This window comes from Oncorhynchus masou, chromosome 28, assembly GCF_036934945.1.
Source record: "Oncorhynchus masou masou isolate Uvic2021 chromosome 28, UVic_Omas_1.1, whole genome shotgun sequence".
NCBI lineage: Eukaryota > Metazoa > Chordata > Actinopteri > Salmoniformes > Salmonidae > Oncorhynchus > Oncorhynchus masou.
The window spans coordinates 69382666-69397801 of record NC_088239.1 but is presented as its reverse complement, the minus strand read 5'-3'; the positions used below and the strand labels follow the sequence as shown (position 1 = coordinate 69397801).

Genomic DNA, 15136 nt, shown 5'->3' with positions numbered 1-15136 from the left:
TCATACCTGTCCCTTGAACGATGACACACGCACGCCGACACAGAGTTAATGTAGACCGTAATATGGCAGGAATCTGGGAGTCTTTGAGGTAAGCCCCGGTCTCAATGCTATGGTATGATAGTTAATCTGGTCCTGTTATTCTACTCCCTATAACCACATGTTCTCCAGAGCCCTGGATAAAACAACAACAACAACCAGGAGTGTAGCAGCCACATTCCAGCTGCCTGGACTGCTGGGGACAGGTCGGCCTCATAACCCACTTAGAAACCAGTACAGAACACACACACACACACACACACACACACACACACACACTGAAAAGACAGATCAGCAATAACCGACTACATTATCATGCTGTTAGTTTGCCTGTCCAAGCAGACCTGGCACGGAACACCATGCAATAACACACGTAATGACACTTAAACAGTAATGAGATGGCAGCACAAACAAACACATTGACATATGGTACACACCCCCACAGGCAACTCACTCCCACTCCTCTGTGATTAAGAGCTAAAATAGGACAGTGATACATCAGATATTCCAGGTCGGGTCGGTCTTTCCTGGAAGAATTCCTTACTTTTAAAAGAATCCAGTTTTTCCAGGAGGTCCTCCTCATCCCGGTATTTCTGGTCTTCCATGTATTCCTAAGGAGAGAGGAAGGGAGAAATAAATCTTAGATCCTTGCTGAGTATCAGGTCTAACATGGCATCAGATTCACAAAATGTTACCATCATGGTTACCTCCCAATTATCTCTTCCGCCCACAGTGCACTTTCACTGGCTTATAAGAAAAAGACTGGGATAAGAAATATGGTGGAAACTCCAAATATCCCATGCCGCCACCAATCCAATGCTTTTTCGATTGGTGGGAAGAAGTGAACAGGTGAAAACACTTCAGGTTTTGATGTATCTGAAAGAGGTTTCAATGTGTCAGAAACTTGAGCTAATTAGCTTAAGTACAGCACAGGACAATGACATCTCGACCTCAAAGATGTTCTCAGAAATATTTTGTCTTGGTAAAATGGAACACCCCACAAGGGTGAAGGAAAGAGAGAACATCTCTGGACATTTCTGGCAGCTAATTAAAAACTAATGGAGCAATCTGTAGTGTAAGACAGATTCCCCAATGCCAAGTCTAAAGGGTCTGTAAAGACACAGGCTGCTTCCCATATGGAACCATATTCCCAATTTAGTGCACAATAAAGGGAATAGGGAGCAGCCACCCATAGAGTGTGTTCCTATATGGCTCATTAAACAAGTTGGATGAATGACTGATACCGGAGTCAGTAAAGAAAGGTAGAACACTATTGTGACTGACTGACTGTTCAGGTGTTGTCAGGGGATGAAGATACCTTTAATGTCTGAAGGTGTGTTAGTACAGTACATGTACGAGGAGGAGGGGGACGGAAGCTATACTGTTACACTGGCAATAAAAGTGCCTATAAGAACATCCAATAGTCAAAGGTATATGAAATACAAATGGTATAGAGAGAAACAGTCCTATAAATACTATATTAACTACAACCTAAAACCTCTTACCTTGGAATATTGCCGTCTCATGTTGAAAGGAACCACCAACTTTCATATGTTCTCATGTTCTGAGCAAGGAACTTGCTAAACGTTAGCTTTTTTACATGGCACATATTTTACATGGCACACATTACTTTCTTCTCCAACACTTTGTTTTTGCATTATTTAAACCAAATTGAACATGTGTCATTATTTATTTGAGGCTAAATTGATTTTATAGATATTTTATATTAAGTTAAAATAAGTGTTCATTCAGTATTATTGTAATTGTTATTATTACAAAACAACAACAAAAAACACCCGATTAACCGGTATCGGCCTTTTTGGTCCTCCAATAATCGGTATCGGCGTTGAAAAATCATAATCGGTCGACCTCTACTCTGGAGCAGGTTTCATTAAGGATCTCTGTACTTTGCTCCGTTCATCTTGCCTCAATCCTGACTAGTCTCCTAGTCCCTGCCGCTGAAAATCATCTCTACAGATGCTTCACAGTAGGGATGGTTTCATCAGACCAGAGAATCTTGTTTCACATGGTCTGAGAGTCTTTAGGTGCCTTTTGGCAAACTCCAAGCAGGCTGTCATGTGCCTTTTACTGAAGAGTGGCTTCTGTCTGGCCACTACCATAAAGGCCTGCTTGGTAGAGTGCTGCAGAGATGATTGTCCTTCTGGAAGGTTCTCCCATCTCCACTGAGGAACTCTGACCATTGGGTTCTTGGTCTCCTCCCTGGCCAAGGCCCTTTTCCCCAGATTTCTCAGTTTGGCTGGGCGGCCAGCTCTAGGAAGAGTCTTTGGGGTTTCAAACGTCTTCCATGTAAGAATGATGGAGGCCACTCTGTTCTTTAGGATCATCAATGCTGCAGACATTTTTTTGGTACCCTTCCCCAGATCTGTGCCTTGACACAATCCTGTCTCGGAGCTCTATGGATAATTCCCTCAACCTCACGGCTTGGTTTTTGCTCTGACATGCACTGTCAACTGTGGGACCTTATATAGACTGGTGTGTGCCTATCCAAATAATGTCCAATCAACTGAATTTACCACAGGTGGACTCCAAGTTGTAGAACCATCAAGGATCAGGGATGCAAACCAGTGAGGGCCCAAAAAGGTGACTTTGTTTTGCACAAACATATCCCTGCTAGGGGGAAATGCAGGTTTTTAACTAATTAAACAAAGAATATGATCTACATGATTTACACAGAGTCGAAGCGGATCCTTTGTTTTGCCCACCACCCAGGACAATGGATCGGATCCCAGCCGGTGAACCATAACAACGTTGCTGTAAAAGGGGCAGACGAAGCAGTCTTCTGGTCAGGCTCCAGAGACAGGCACATCACGCACCGCTCCCGAGCATACTACTCGCCAATGTCCAGTCTCTTGACAACAAGGTTGATGAAATCCGAGCAAGGGTAGCATTCCAGGGAGACATAAGAGACTAACGTTCTTTGCTTCACGGAAACATGGCTCACTCGAGACACGCCATCGGAGTCGGTAGAGCCAGCTGGTTTCTTCACGCATCGCGCCGACAGAAACAAGAAGAGGGGCGGGGGGTATGACTTATGATTAACGAGACGTGGTGTGATCATAACATACAGGAACTCAAGTCCCCTCTGTTCACCTGACTGCATTATCTACCAAGAGAATTATCTTTGATTATAATCACAGCCGCATAAATTCCTCCCCAAACAGACACATCGACGGCCCTGAACTAACTTTGACTATGTAAACTGGAAACCACAGATCCTGAGGCTGCATTCATTGTAGCTGGGGATTTTAGTAAGGCTAATCTGAAAACAAGACTCCCTAAATTCTATCAGCATATTGATTGTGCTACCAGGGCTGGTAAATCGCTGGATCATTGTTATTCTAACTTCAGAGACGCATATAAGGCCCTCCCCCGCCCTCCTTTTGGAAAAGCTGACCAAGACTCCATTTTGTTGCTCCCAGACACTAAAACAGGAAGCTCCCGCGCTCAGGTCTGTTCAACGCTGGTCCGACCAATCTGATTCCACGCTTCAAGATTGCTTCAATCACGTGGATTGGGATATGTTCCGCATTGCATCAAACAACAACATTGACGAATACGCTGATTCGGTGAGCAAGTTTATTAGCAAGTGCATCAGCGATGTTGTACCTATTAAGCAACTATTAAAACATTCCCAAACCAGAAACAGTGGATTGATGGCAGCATTCGTGCGAAACTGAAAGCACGAACCATTGCTTTTAACCAGGGCAAGGTGACTGGAAACATGACAGAATACAAACAGTGTAGCTATTCCCTCCGCAAGGAAATCAAACAAGCTAAGAGTCAGTATAGAGACTAGTCGCAATTCAACGGCTCAGACACAAGAGGTACAGTGGGGCAAAAAAGTATTTAGTCAGCCACCAATTGTGCAAGTTCTCCCACTTAAAAAGATGAGGCCTGTAATTTTCATCATAGGTACACTTCAACTATGACAGACAAAATGAGAAGAAAAAAATCCAGAAAATCACATTAGGATTTTTAATGAATTTATTTGCAAATTGCGGAAAATAAGTATTTGGACAATAACAAAAAAGTTTCTCAATACTTTGTTAAATACCCTTTGTTGGCAATGACAGAGGTCAAACGTTTTCTGTAAGGTCTTCACAAGGTTTTCACACTCTGTTGCTGGTATTTTGGCCCATTCCTCCATGCAGATCTCCTCTAGAGCAGTGATGTTTTGGGGCTGTTACTGGGCAACACGGACTTTCAACTCCCTCCAAAGATTTTCTATGTGTTGAGATCTGGAGACTGGCTAGGCCACTCCAGGACCTTGAAATGGTTCTTATGAAGCCACTCCTTTGTTGCCCGGGTGGTGTGTTTGGGATCATTGTCATGCTGAAAAGACCCAGCCACGTTGCATCCAAAGAACACCATACCTACTATGAAGCTTGGGGGTGTTTTTCTGCAAAGGGACCAGGACAACTGATCCGTGTAAAGGAAAGAATGAATGGGGCCATGTATCGTGAGATTTTGAGTGAAAACCTCCTTCCATCAGCAAGGGCATTGAAGATGCGTGGCTGGGTCTGAGAAGAATTGATTTTGTCCGGTTGAATCGCCAATTGTTTTGTACATTTATAACATCCTAAAGCTCGATTCTGCACTTAGTTTGACCAGTTTAGTCGACATATAATATGTAATTTTGAAGTTTTGATGCGCAACCCCTCGGGACCAGAAGTCATTTTGGATGCATTTCAGCTGAAAGTGTTAGCAGATGCTAATACAAAGACACACGACTTGAAACCAAACAATGTGTTGGGTAAGTATGACTCCTTCCACTACATTCTGATCGAAAACCATCAAAGGTAAGGGAATATTTATGTTGTAATTTTGTATTTCTGTTGACTCCAACATAGCGGAGAAATATTGCTTACGTCTGAGCGCCGCCTCAGATTATTGCATAGTGAGCGATTTCTTTAACGTTAAAAATAAATGTGACAAAGCGGTTGCATTAAGAAGCAGTGTATCTTTCTAACTATATGTAGAACATGTATATTTAGTCAAAGTTTATGATGTGTATTTCTGTTATCTGGCGGAGCTATCTATAATTTCCTCTGACATTTTTGAGAATTTTCTGAACATGGCGTAAATGTGAACGGAGTTTGATGGATATAAATTGCATATTATTGAAAAAAACAAATGTACTGTGTAACATGTCCTATTACTGTCATCTGATTAAGATTTTCAAATGGTTAGTGAATTATTTTTCTTTTAATCCTGCGTTTGTGATTGCATCTTTTGTTCGACAAAATGGCTGTATATCGTCTGTGTCTTTGTGTTGGTTTGACATAAATATGTGCTATGTTTTCGCCGTAAAACATTTTAGAAATCTGACTCACTGGGTAGATGAACAAGGTGTTTCTCTTTCATTTGAGCTATTGGACTTGTTAATGTGTGGAGGTTAAATATTTCTAAGAATATTTTTGCATTCTGTGCGCCACCTTTTGAGTTGAGCGGGAGGGGGGGTGCCCTTGGGGAACCTGTACCATGAACATGTTAAGCCAGGCCCAGCTACACTTGATCCCTGAATCCACTTGTTTAACAAGCAACGCCTCATATTCAAGTATTTCTCTCATTCTGAAAATGAACCACATTGTACAGGGAAAACAGTTCACAGATAGTGGTTAGTTCATTAGCTCGTTAACTACTCAACATTTCACAGGAATTGCCAGGGTCTAGTAAGCAAGGCAACCGAAGACATGGATGTCAATTAAGGCAGCCCCCCCACACCTCTGATTCAGAGGGGTTGGGTTAAATGCGGAAGACTCATTTCAGTTAAAGGCATTCAGTTGTACAACTGACTAGGTATCCCCTTCCAACTAACGCGTTATAATTTGAGGAACGGCAAGAAGTCGAAACGTTATATCAGTTAATACTATAGCAAATTGGTTAGGTTACTAATGTTTGCTCATCTGATGTTGTAAAGTTAGCTGTTACTTCATTAGCCAGCTAATTTTCACAACATGAACTCAATTATCTGAACAGTTAAGCTGGCTAATGTTGCTCAACATTTCTCTTGCTAGCTAACAGAGAATTCAATCCAGCGAGCAACATTACTAACAATACTTGTTCCACTACACTTTCTCCCTCACCTCAAACTTTCCAAATGCCAGTTGTTTTTCAGTTACAGTTCATGAAGTACTCTTCATCACCTTCTCTTCCCTGTCTCCATGGTCAGGCTTCTCACCTACCTCTTATCATTCAGGGGATGAACTGCTGTAAATGGCAAACTGCCTCTCTGCTGTCTTTCCAGAGCACCTGCTGATGCTGTAACTAGCAAATTGCTAGGCTCTTCTGTCGCATGCTGCTTTCTGCTGTTATGTGAAAGATTGGCTGAGCCTTGGATAAAGCCAGTATTGCTCCAAATGTGCATCACTCGCTCGCTTACAGCCATTAGTGTGAACCAAACTTTTCTCATCGGATCTACACGAATCATACACAAATTTTGCCAAAAGGTGACTAGTTCACGTCCCTGCAATGGGCATTAGACCGGTGGAAATCTGTCCTTTGGTCTGATGAGCCAAATTACATTTTTGGTTCCAACCACTGTCTTTGTGAGACACAGAGTAGTTGAACGGATGATCTCTGCATGTGTGTTTCCCACCATGAAGCATGTAGGAGGTGTGAGGGTGCTTTGCTGGTGACACTGTCTGATTTATTGAGAATTCATGGCACACTTAACCAGCATGGCTACCACAGCATTCTGCAGTGATATACCATCCCATCTGGCTTGCACTTAGTGGGACTATTATTTGTTTTCAACAGGACAATGACCCAACACACCTCCAGGCTGTGTAAGGGCTATTTGACCAAGAAGGAGAGTGATGGAGTGCTGCATCAGATGACCTGGCTTCCACAATCATCCGCCTTCAACCCAATTGAGATGGTTTGAGATGAGTTGGACCACAGAGTGAAGGACATAATGAGTGCGCAAAACATTAGGAACATCTGCTCTCTCCATTACATAATGACCAGGTGAATCTATGATCCCTTATTAATGTCACTTGTTAAATCCACTGCAATCAGCGTTGATTGAACGGGTGGAGACATGTTAAAGAAGCATTTCTAAGCCTTGAGAAATTAATTGTGTATATGTGCCATTCAGAGGGTGAACGGGCAAGACAAAATATTTAAGTGCTTTTGAATGGGGTATGGTAGTAGGTGCCAGGTATTTCACACAACAGTTTCCCATGTGTATCAAGAATGTTCCACCACCCAAAGGACATCCAGCCAACTTGACAACTGTGGGAAGCATTGGCGTCAACATGGGCCAGCATCAATGTGGAACACTTGAGACCTTGTAGAGTCTATTCCCAACAATTATATGCTGTTTTGAGGGCAATGGGGGCGGGGGATTACTATCTGGTAGTTCTTTCAACTTTTTGGACAATATGTGCATATTGTTTTGGTATAGCTAGGTATTATTACTGCACTGTTACAGCTAGAATCACAGGCATTTCACTGCAACAAGATCTGCAAATCTGTGGATGCAACCAATACACTGAAGTTTTCAGTGACACAGTATTTCAACCTAACCTCCATTTCCCCTGAAAAACAGAAGTGGGGACACTGCTCAAGCGTCTTTCTAAAACTGGTAAGTTAGGTTAGAGTGAGTGTGTGTCTAACGGAGGGAGGGAGAGAGAAAGAGTGAGTGGGAGAGAGACAGATGATTGAGCAGGAGTGAAAGTTTGTAGAGTGTGAGGAGTGGAATTTAAATTGCAGATGAATATGAGAATCAGCATTACAGCCAATCTCAACGACAGCGGCACGATTCAGTGGGTCTGACTCATCACTGCAACACGTACCACCCCCCAGGAGGGTATTACTAGCAATCAACGGTATTAACAGCCTATAAAAAGAAGGTCTCATCGTGGAGGTCAGACAAGGATTTATTATTATTATGGCAGTGAAATGGCTAAATCAAAGCGTTATTGTAATCTGCTGAACATCACTGCATTCATTGACGAGAAACACTGTGTTCGAATACCAATACACTGTATACTACCCACATAATGAGTGTATACTACATACTATTAGTTAATTTTAGTGCTGTAAACAAACGGTATCCTTTCAGTTGAGCATACTAATGCTTCGCCTGTCTACTGAAAGTTGTTTTTGCTATGCAACCTCTTGCTTGCTTGTTAGCATAACAAAAGACTAGTTAAACATTAAGATTTTGGGTTTGTTCGTAAATTTAATCTGGAGTGCCAGAGTGCGTACTGGGCGTTGGTAAAGCCAGAGAGTTGTCAAATTGAATTTATGAACGGACAGAGCGGTTCGCTCTCAGAGTGCGTCACTGGACACTCTGGCCGGGGAGTAGGGTTGATCCGAGCATTCTGACCTCACAACGGGTGTCAAGCAACCAAGCTAACTCACTAGCTATTTCCAGACACAAATGAGAGAACACCTCACTTTGACCATTTTACTAGCCCTAGCAGAGCTGGTTAGGCCGTTTTCATGTTATCCAGAGTAGAGGTCAACCGATACAGACTATTGGAGGACCAAAAAAAGCTGAAACCGATTAAAAATCGTCCGATTTAAAAAAAATGTATTTGTAATAATGACAATTACAACAATACTGAATGAACACTTATTTTAACTTAATATAATACATCAATAAAATCAATTTAGCCTCAAATAAATAATGAAACATGTTCAATTTGGTTTAAATAATGCAAAAACAAAGTGTTGGAGAAGAAAGGAAAAGTGCAATATGCGCCATGTAAAAAAGCTAACGTTTAAGTTCCTTGCTCAGAAAATGAGAACATTAAAGCTGGTGGTTCCTTTTAACATGAGACTTCAATATTCCAAGGTAAGAGGTTTTAGGTTGTGGTTAATATAGTATTTATAGGACTATTTCTCTCTATACCATTTGTATTTCATATACCTTTGACTATTGGATGTTCTTATAGGCACTTTTATTGCCAGTGTAACAGTATAGCTTCCGTCCCGCTCCTCACCCCTACCTGTGCTCGAACCAAGAACACATCGACAACAGCCACCCTCAAAGCATTGTTACCCATGCAGAGCAAGGGGAACAACTACTCAAAGTCTCAGAGCGAGTGACGTTTGAACAGCTATTAGCGCGCACCCCACTAACTAGCTAGCCGTTTCACATCGGTTACACCAGCCTAATCTCGGGAGTTGATAGGCTTGAAGTCATAAACAGCTCAATGCTTGAAGCACAGAAGTGCTGTTTGAATGAATGTTTACGAGCCTCATTAATATTAATGGTCGAATTCGCAAACTATCATTTCAAAAACAAAACGTTTATTATTTCAGTGAAATACGGAACCGTTCGCTATTTTATCTAACGGGTGGCATCCCTAAGTCTAAATATTCCTGTTACATTGTACAACCTTCAATGTTGTCATAATTACATAAAATTCTGGCAAATTAGTTCGCAACAAGCCAGGCGGCCCAAACTGTTGCATATACCCTGACTCTGCGTGTAATGAACGCAAGAGAAGTGACAATTTCACCTGGTTAATATTGCCTGCTAACCTAGATTTATTTTAGATAAATATGCAGGTTTAAAAATATATACTTCTGTGTATTGATTTTAAGAAAGGCATTGGTGTTTATGGTTAGGTGAAGTCGTGCAACGATTGTGCTTTTTTTCGCAAATGCGCTTTTGTTGAATCATCCCCCTGCGTTGCATCGATTATATGCAACACAGGACACGCTAGATAAACTAGTAATATCATCAACCATGCGTAGTTAACTAGTGGTTATGATTGATTGATTGTTTTTATAAGTTTAATGCTAGCTAGCAACTTACTGCATTCGCATAACAGGCAGGCTCCTCGTGGAGTGCAATGTGGTTAGAGCGTTGGACTAGATAACTGTAAGGTTGCAAGATTGAATCCCGGCGCTGACAAGGTAAAAATATGTCATTCTGCCCCTGAACAAGACAGTTAACCCACCGTTCCTAGGTCATTGAAAATAAGAATGTGTTCTTGCTTCGTTAAATAAAGGTGTAAAAATGTATAAAAATAAATAAATATTGGCCAAATCGGTGTCCAGAAATCCCTATTTCTGATTGTTATGAAAACTTGAAATCAGCCCTAATTAAAAAGCGGCCATTCCGATTAAATTGGTCGACCTCTAATCCAGAGCGTTGGTGACTAGCTGTTCTGCTGGCAACAATTTAATTATACTTTTTTTTTGCAGACGTTTACTGACACCGGCCATATCTTAAACAGCTGTTGAGGATTTGTAAATTCTGTTATTCTGCGATCTGGCACATTCAGACAAGAGTGCTCTTAAATCGGAGTAGACAGCCAGAATTAACCATGTCCATTAAGGACACACAACGACTATACCACTTAGCTAAGAATAATCAAGTCAATAAACATTGGATAGTTAGTAACATTATAGTTAATATACTGCTTGGCAAGCTTGACGTATTAGTAGCCAACTAACGTTAGGTAACTTTCCAAAACTATTGTCTATGAGTATAACAGAACTGATATTGCAAGTGAAACTCTGAGGAAAATCCAATCAGGAAGTGCCTCTTATTTTGAAACCGTTGTGTTCCTATGCACCCCTATTGGCCATTGAAAGGGATATCAACGAGATTCCTTTTTCTATGTATTACATTTACATTTCATTTACGGTGTCTACAGCATTTTGACGTAGTTTCACGTCTTTATGTTGAAGAATGTGCGTAAACGACTACATTGCGGAAGTGGCCAGCCGAGGGCTCTGAGTGATTCTTGCGCAAAAGACAAGAGGTAGTCATTTTTCCTCTCGCTCCTACTGAAAAGCCAATTCTCCCAGTTGATATATTATCGAATAGATATTTGAAAAACACCTTGAGGATTGATTATAAAAAATGTTTGCTATGTTTCGCTGTTGTCGTGACCGCTATTTCTGGTGGATTTCTCAACATAAGGAAGTATTTTGGGTATAAAAATAATCTTTATGGAACATTTGCTGTCTAACTGGGAGTCTTGTCAGTGAAAACATCCAAAGATCAAAGGTAAATGGTTAATTTGATTGCTTTTCTGATTTGTGACCAAGCTTCCTGCTGCTAGCTGGACATAATGCTATAATAGGCTATCAATAAACTTACACAAACGCTTGTCTTGCTTTGACTGTAAAGCATAATTTCAAAATCTGAGATGGCAGGGTGATTAACAAAAGGCTAAGCTGTGTTTCACTATATTTCACTTGTGATTTCATGAATATGAATATTTTCTAGGAATTTGTTTTGACCTTTGCGCTATGCTAATTAGTGTAGTTGATGACAATTCTCCCGGATCCGGGATGGGTAGTTTCAAGAGGTTTAAAGCAATTAATTTGTATCCGCTCTCGTCGGACTTGGACTGCATATTTTCCGCCATTTCCTTCAAATCTGAAAACATTGTGATGTCACACCCATTCTCTAAAGCATTGCATTATGGGCCCTAAAAGCACAGAAATAAGTGGCCACTGCTTGTATACTTCGTAATTTGACAAATTTAGTACATCATTGGGGAACTTTTGACATACTATATCCATACTATGACCAATAAGCATACTATATTACACACACGTCACAAAAAGTATGGTTAGTAGGAGTATTCGAACAACTTTCATTCACAATCAAAGCCTAAAATTAACAGCCGCTACCTGCCAAATGCGGGTAAACACGTCTATTTCACCAGCCACATTGGCAGGTGGTCTGCACGCCACAGTGAGAGCAATTAAATCACATTTGTGAATACCAAGTCAAGAATGATCACATTTATAGGTAAAAAAAAAATGCAGTAGCTGTTTTCAATGTATTTCCGCCGTTATGTTTCAATGCTGGTAAATTAATAGCACAAAGTCAAGAGAATTACAAATCCTAGAAAACCTATTACACTTCGCGCTGCAACACTGCCTGGCTGGAGGCTGTGCGCACCTGAAGGGCTGTGTGAAATATAAACCCAGCAAAAAAGAAATAGCCCTTTTTCAGGACCCTGTCTTTCAAAGATAAATCATAAAAATCCAAATAACTTCACAGATCTTCATTTTAAAGGGTTTAAATACTGTTTCCCATGCTTGTTCAATGAACCATAAACAATTCATGAACATGCACCTGTGGAAAGGTTGTTACGACTCGAACAGCTTACAGACGGTAGGCAATTAAACTTAGGACACTAAAGAGGCATTTCTACTGACTGAAAAACACCAAAAGAAAGATTCCCAGGGTCCCTGCTCATCTGCGTGAACGTGCCTTAGGCATGCTGCAAGGAGGCATGAGGGCTGCAGATGTGGCCAGGGCAATAAATTGCAATGTCCATACTGTGAGACGCCCAAGACGGCGCTACAGGGAGACAGGACGGACAGCTGATCGTCCTCGCAGTAGCAGAACACGTGTAACAACACTTTCACAGGATTGGTACATTAGAACATCACACCTGCAGGACACGTACAGGACGGCAACAACAACTGCCAGAGTTACACCAGGAACGTACAATCCCTCAATCAGTGCTCAAACTGTCCGCAATAGGCTGAGAGAGGCTTGACTGAGGGCATATAGGCCTGTTGTAAGGCAGGTCCTCACCAGACATCACCGTCAACAATGTTGCCCATGGGCACAAACCCACCATCGCTGGACCAGACAGGACTGGAAAAAAAGTGCTATTCACTGACGAGTTGCGGTTTTATCTCATCGGGGGTTACACCGAGGCCTGTTCTCTAGAGTGGGATCGATTTGGAGGCTCGTTCTGTGCGTGATTTCCTGCAAGACAGGAATGTCAGTGTTCTGCCATGGCCAGCGAAGAGCCTTGATCTCAATCCCATTGAGCACATTTGGGACCTGTTGGCTCAGAGGGTGAGGGCTAGAGCCATTCCCCCCAGAAATGTCCAGGAACTTGCAGGTGCCTTGGTGGAAAAGTGGGGTAACATCTCACAGCAATAACTGGCAAATCTGATGCAGTCCCCGAGGAGGAGATGCACTGCAGTACTTAATACAGCTGGTGGCCACACCAGATACTGACTGTTACTTTTGATTTTGACCACCCCTTTGTTCAGGGACACATTATTCCATTTCTGTTAGTCACATGTCTGTGGAACTTGTTCAGTTTGTCTCAGTTGTTGAATCTTATGTTCATACAAATATTTATACATGTTAAGTTGGCTGAAAATAAACAGTTGACAGTGAGGACGTTTCTTCTTTCGTTTACATTTTTAGAAACGCTACGCACATGCACAATTGCCTTGAAACGAAGGTCTACTAAAGTGATACTTTGTTCTTGTGTTTCTTGGCTATTAACATTGTTCACAAGCTAGGTTGTTGTTTTCTATGCCTTTCAACTGCTTGGGAAGAGAAGACAACGCTTCTACTCGTCAGACTCACAGGTACAAACATGATTTGAGTCACGCTACCACGGTAACCTCTCATCCTTAAAGGGGCAGGTGAACGTTTGTCTCCTGTGATATTTTAAAGACTCAGGTCACAAAAATGTAAATTAAAAAAAAATATACGACATTGGCTACTTCGTACTATTAATAGATTTGTTTTAGAAACTTTTTGTGTTTTGTTCTGGTAATTTTAGCATCAAAACAACATTTTATCTGGTAAAAAATCTGAGTGGCTGGTAGATTTTTAAATCTACCTGCTAGTGGCTGGTGGACCAAAAAGTAAATTTCATGCCCGGTTTACAATAGTTAACATTTATCCTTGTGTGTGTATGGCCAATGTCGTCAGTTTGCCCATATGGGTCTACATTTTTACTGATGTTATTGCAGAAATGGGGATTATGATTTTGTCAAATGGCCCACAATATCGGTGATGGCCTCTCTTTGTGACCTGATTCCCTCTCCTCACGTCTAGGTTTGCTTACATGTGACCAGAGCGCTCTTGACAGGCTGCCAGCCTGAGAGAGAGAGAGAGAGAGAGAGAGCAAGATATTTAGAGAGAGTTGAGAAAGAGATCCACTACATGGCTAAAAGTATGTAGACACCTGCTCGTCGAACATCCCATTCCAAAAATCACGGGCATTAATATGGAGTTGGTCACCCTTTGCTGCTATAACTCTTCTGGGAAGGCTTTCCACTAGATGTTGGAACATTGCTACAGGGACCATTCAGCCACAAGAGCATGCGTGAGGTCAGGCACTGATGTTGGGTTGTTGGGTTGGCGCCCCCCCCTTGGGTTGTGCCGTGGCGGAGATCTTTGTGGGCTATACTCGGCCTTGTCTCAGGATGATAAGTTGGTGGTTGAAGGTATCCTTCTCGTGGTGTGGGGACTGTGCTTTGGCAAAGTGGGTGGGGTTATATCCTTCCTGTTTCGCCCTGTCCGGGGGTATCATCGGATGGGGCCACAGTGTCTCCTGACCCCTCCTGTCTCAGCCTCCAGTATTTATGCAGCAGTAGTTTATATGTCGGGGGGCTAGGGTCAGTTTGTTATATCTGGAGTACTTCTCCTTTCTTATCCGGTGTCCTGTGTGAATTTAAGTATGCTCGCTCTAATTCTCTTGGAGGACCTGAGCCATAGGACCATGCCTCAGGACTACTTGGCATGATGACTCCTTGCTGTCCCCAGTCCACCTGGCCATGCTGCTGCACGGCCGTGCTTCTGCCTGCGGCTATGGAATCCTGACCTGTTCACCGGACGTGCTACCTGTCCCAGACTTATTATTTGACCATGCTGGTCATTTATGAACATTTGAACATCTTGGCCATGTTCTGTTACAATCTCCACCCGGCACAGCCAGAAGAGGACTGGCCACCCCTCATAGCCTGGTTTCTCTCTAGGTTTTGGCCTTTCTCGGGAGTTTTTCTTAGCCAACGTGCTTCAACACGTGCCCCCCCCCCCCCCCCAATATTTTTATTTCTACTTTGCACATTCTTCCATTGCAAATCTACCATTCCAGTGTTTTACTTGCTATTTTGTATTTACTTTGCCACCATGGCCTTTTTTTGCCTTTACCTCCCTTATCTCACCTCATTTGCTCACATCGTATATAGACTTGTTTATACTGTATTATTGACTGTATGTTTGTTTTACTCCATGTGTAACTCTGTCGCTGTATGTGTCGAACTGCTTTGCTTTATCTTGGCCAGGTCGCAATTGCAAATGAGAACTTGTTCTCAACTTGCCTACCTGGTT

General features: G+C 42.1%; 1 protein-coding gene across 1 annotated transcript in view; it reads right to left on the bottom strand.

Annotated features, from left to right (window-relative positions):
- LOC135518156 (allograft inflammatory factor 1-like) overlaps positions 1 to 15136 on the bottom strand; it is a 38154-nt gene that overhangs the window by 20814 nt on the left and 2204 nt on the right. The window contains exon 3 of the mRNA XM_064943081.1: positions 581 to 647. Within this exon, the coding sequence (XP_064799153.1) occupies positions 581 to 647 (67 nt within the window). The remainder of the gene's footprint in view (positions 1 to 580; positions 648 to 15136) is intronic.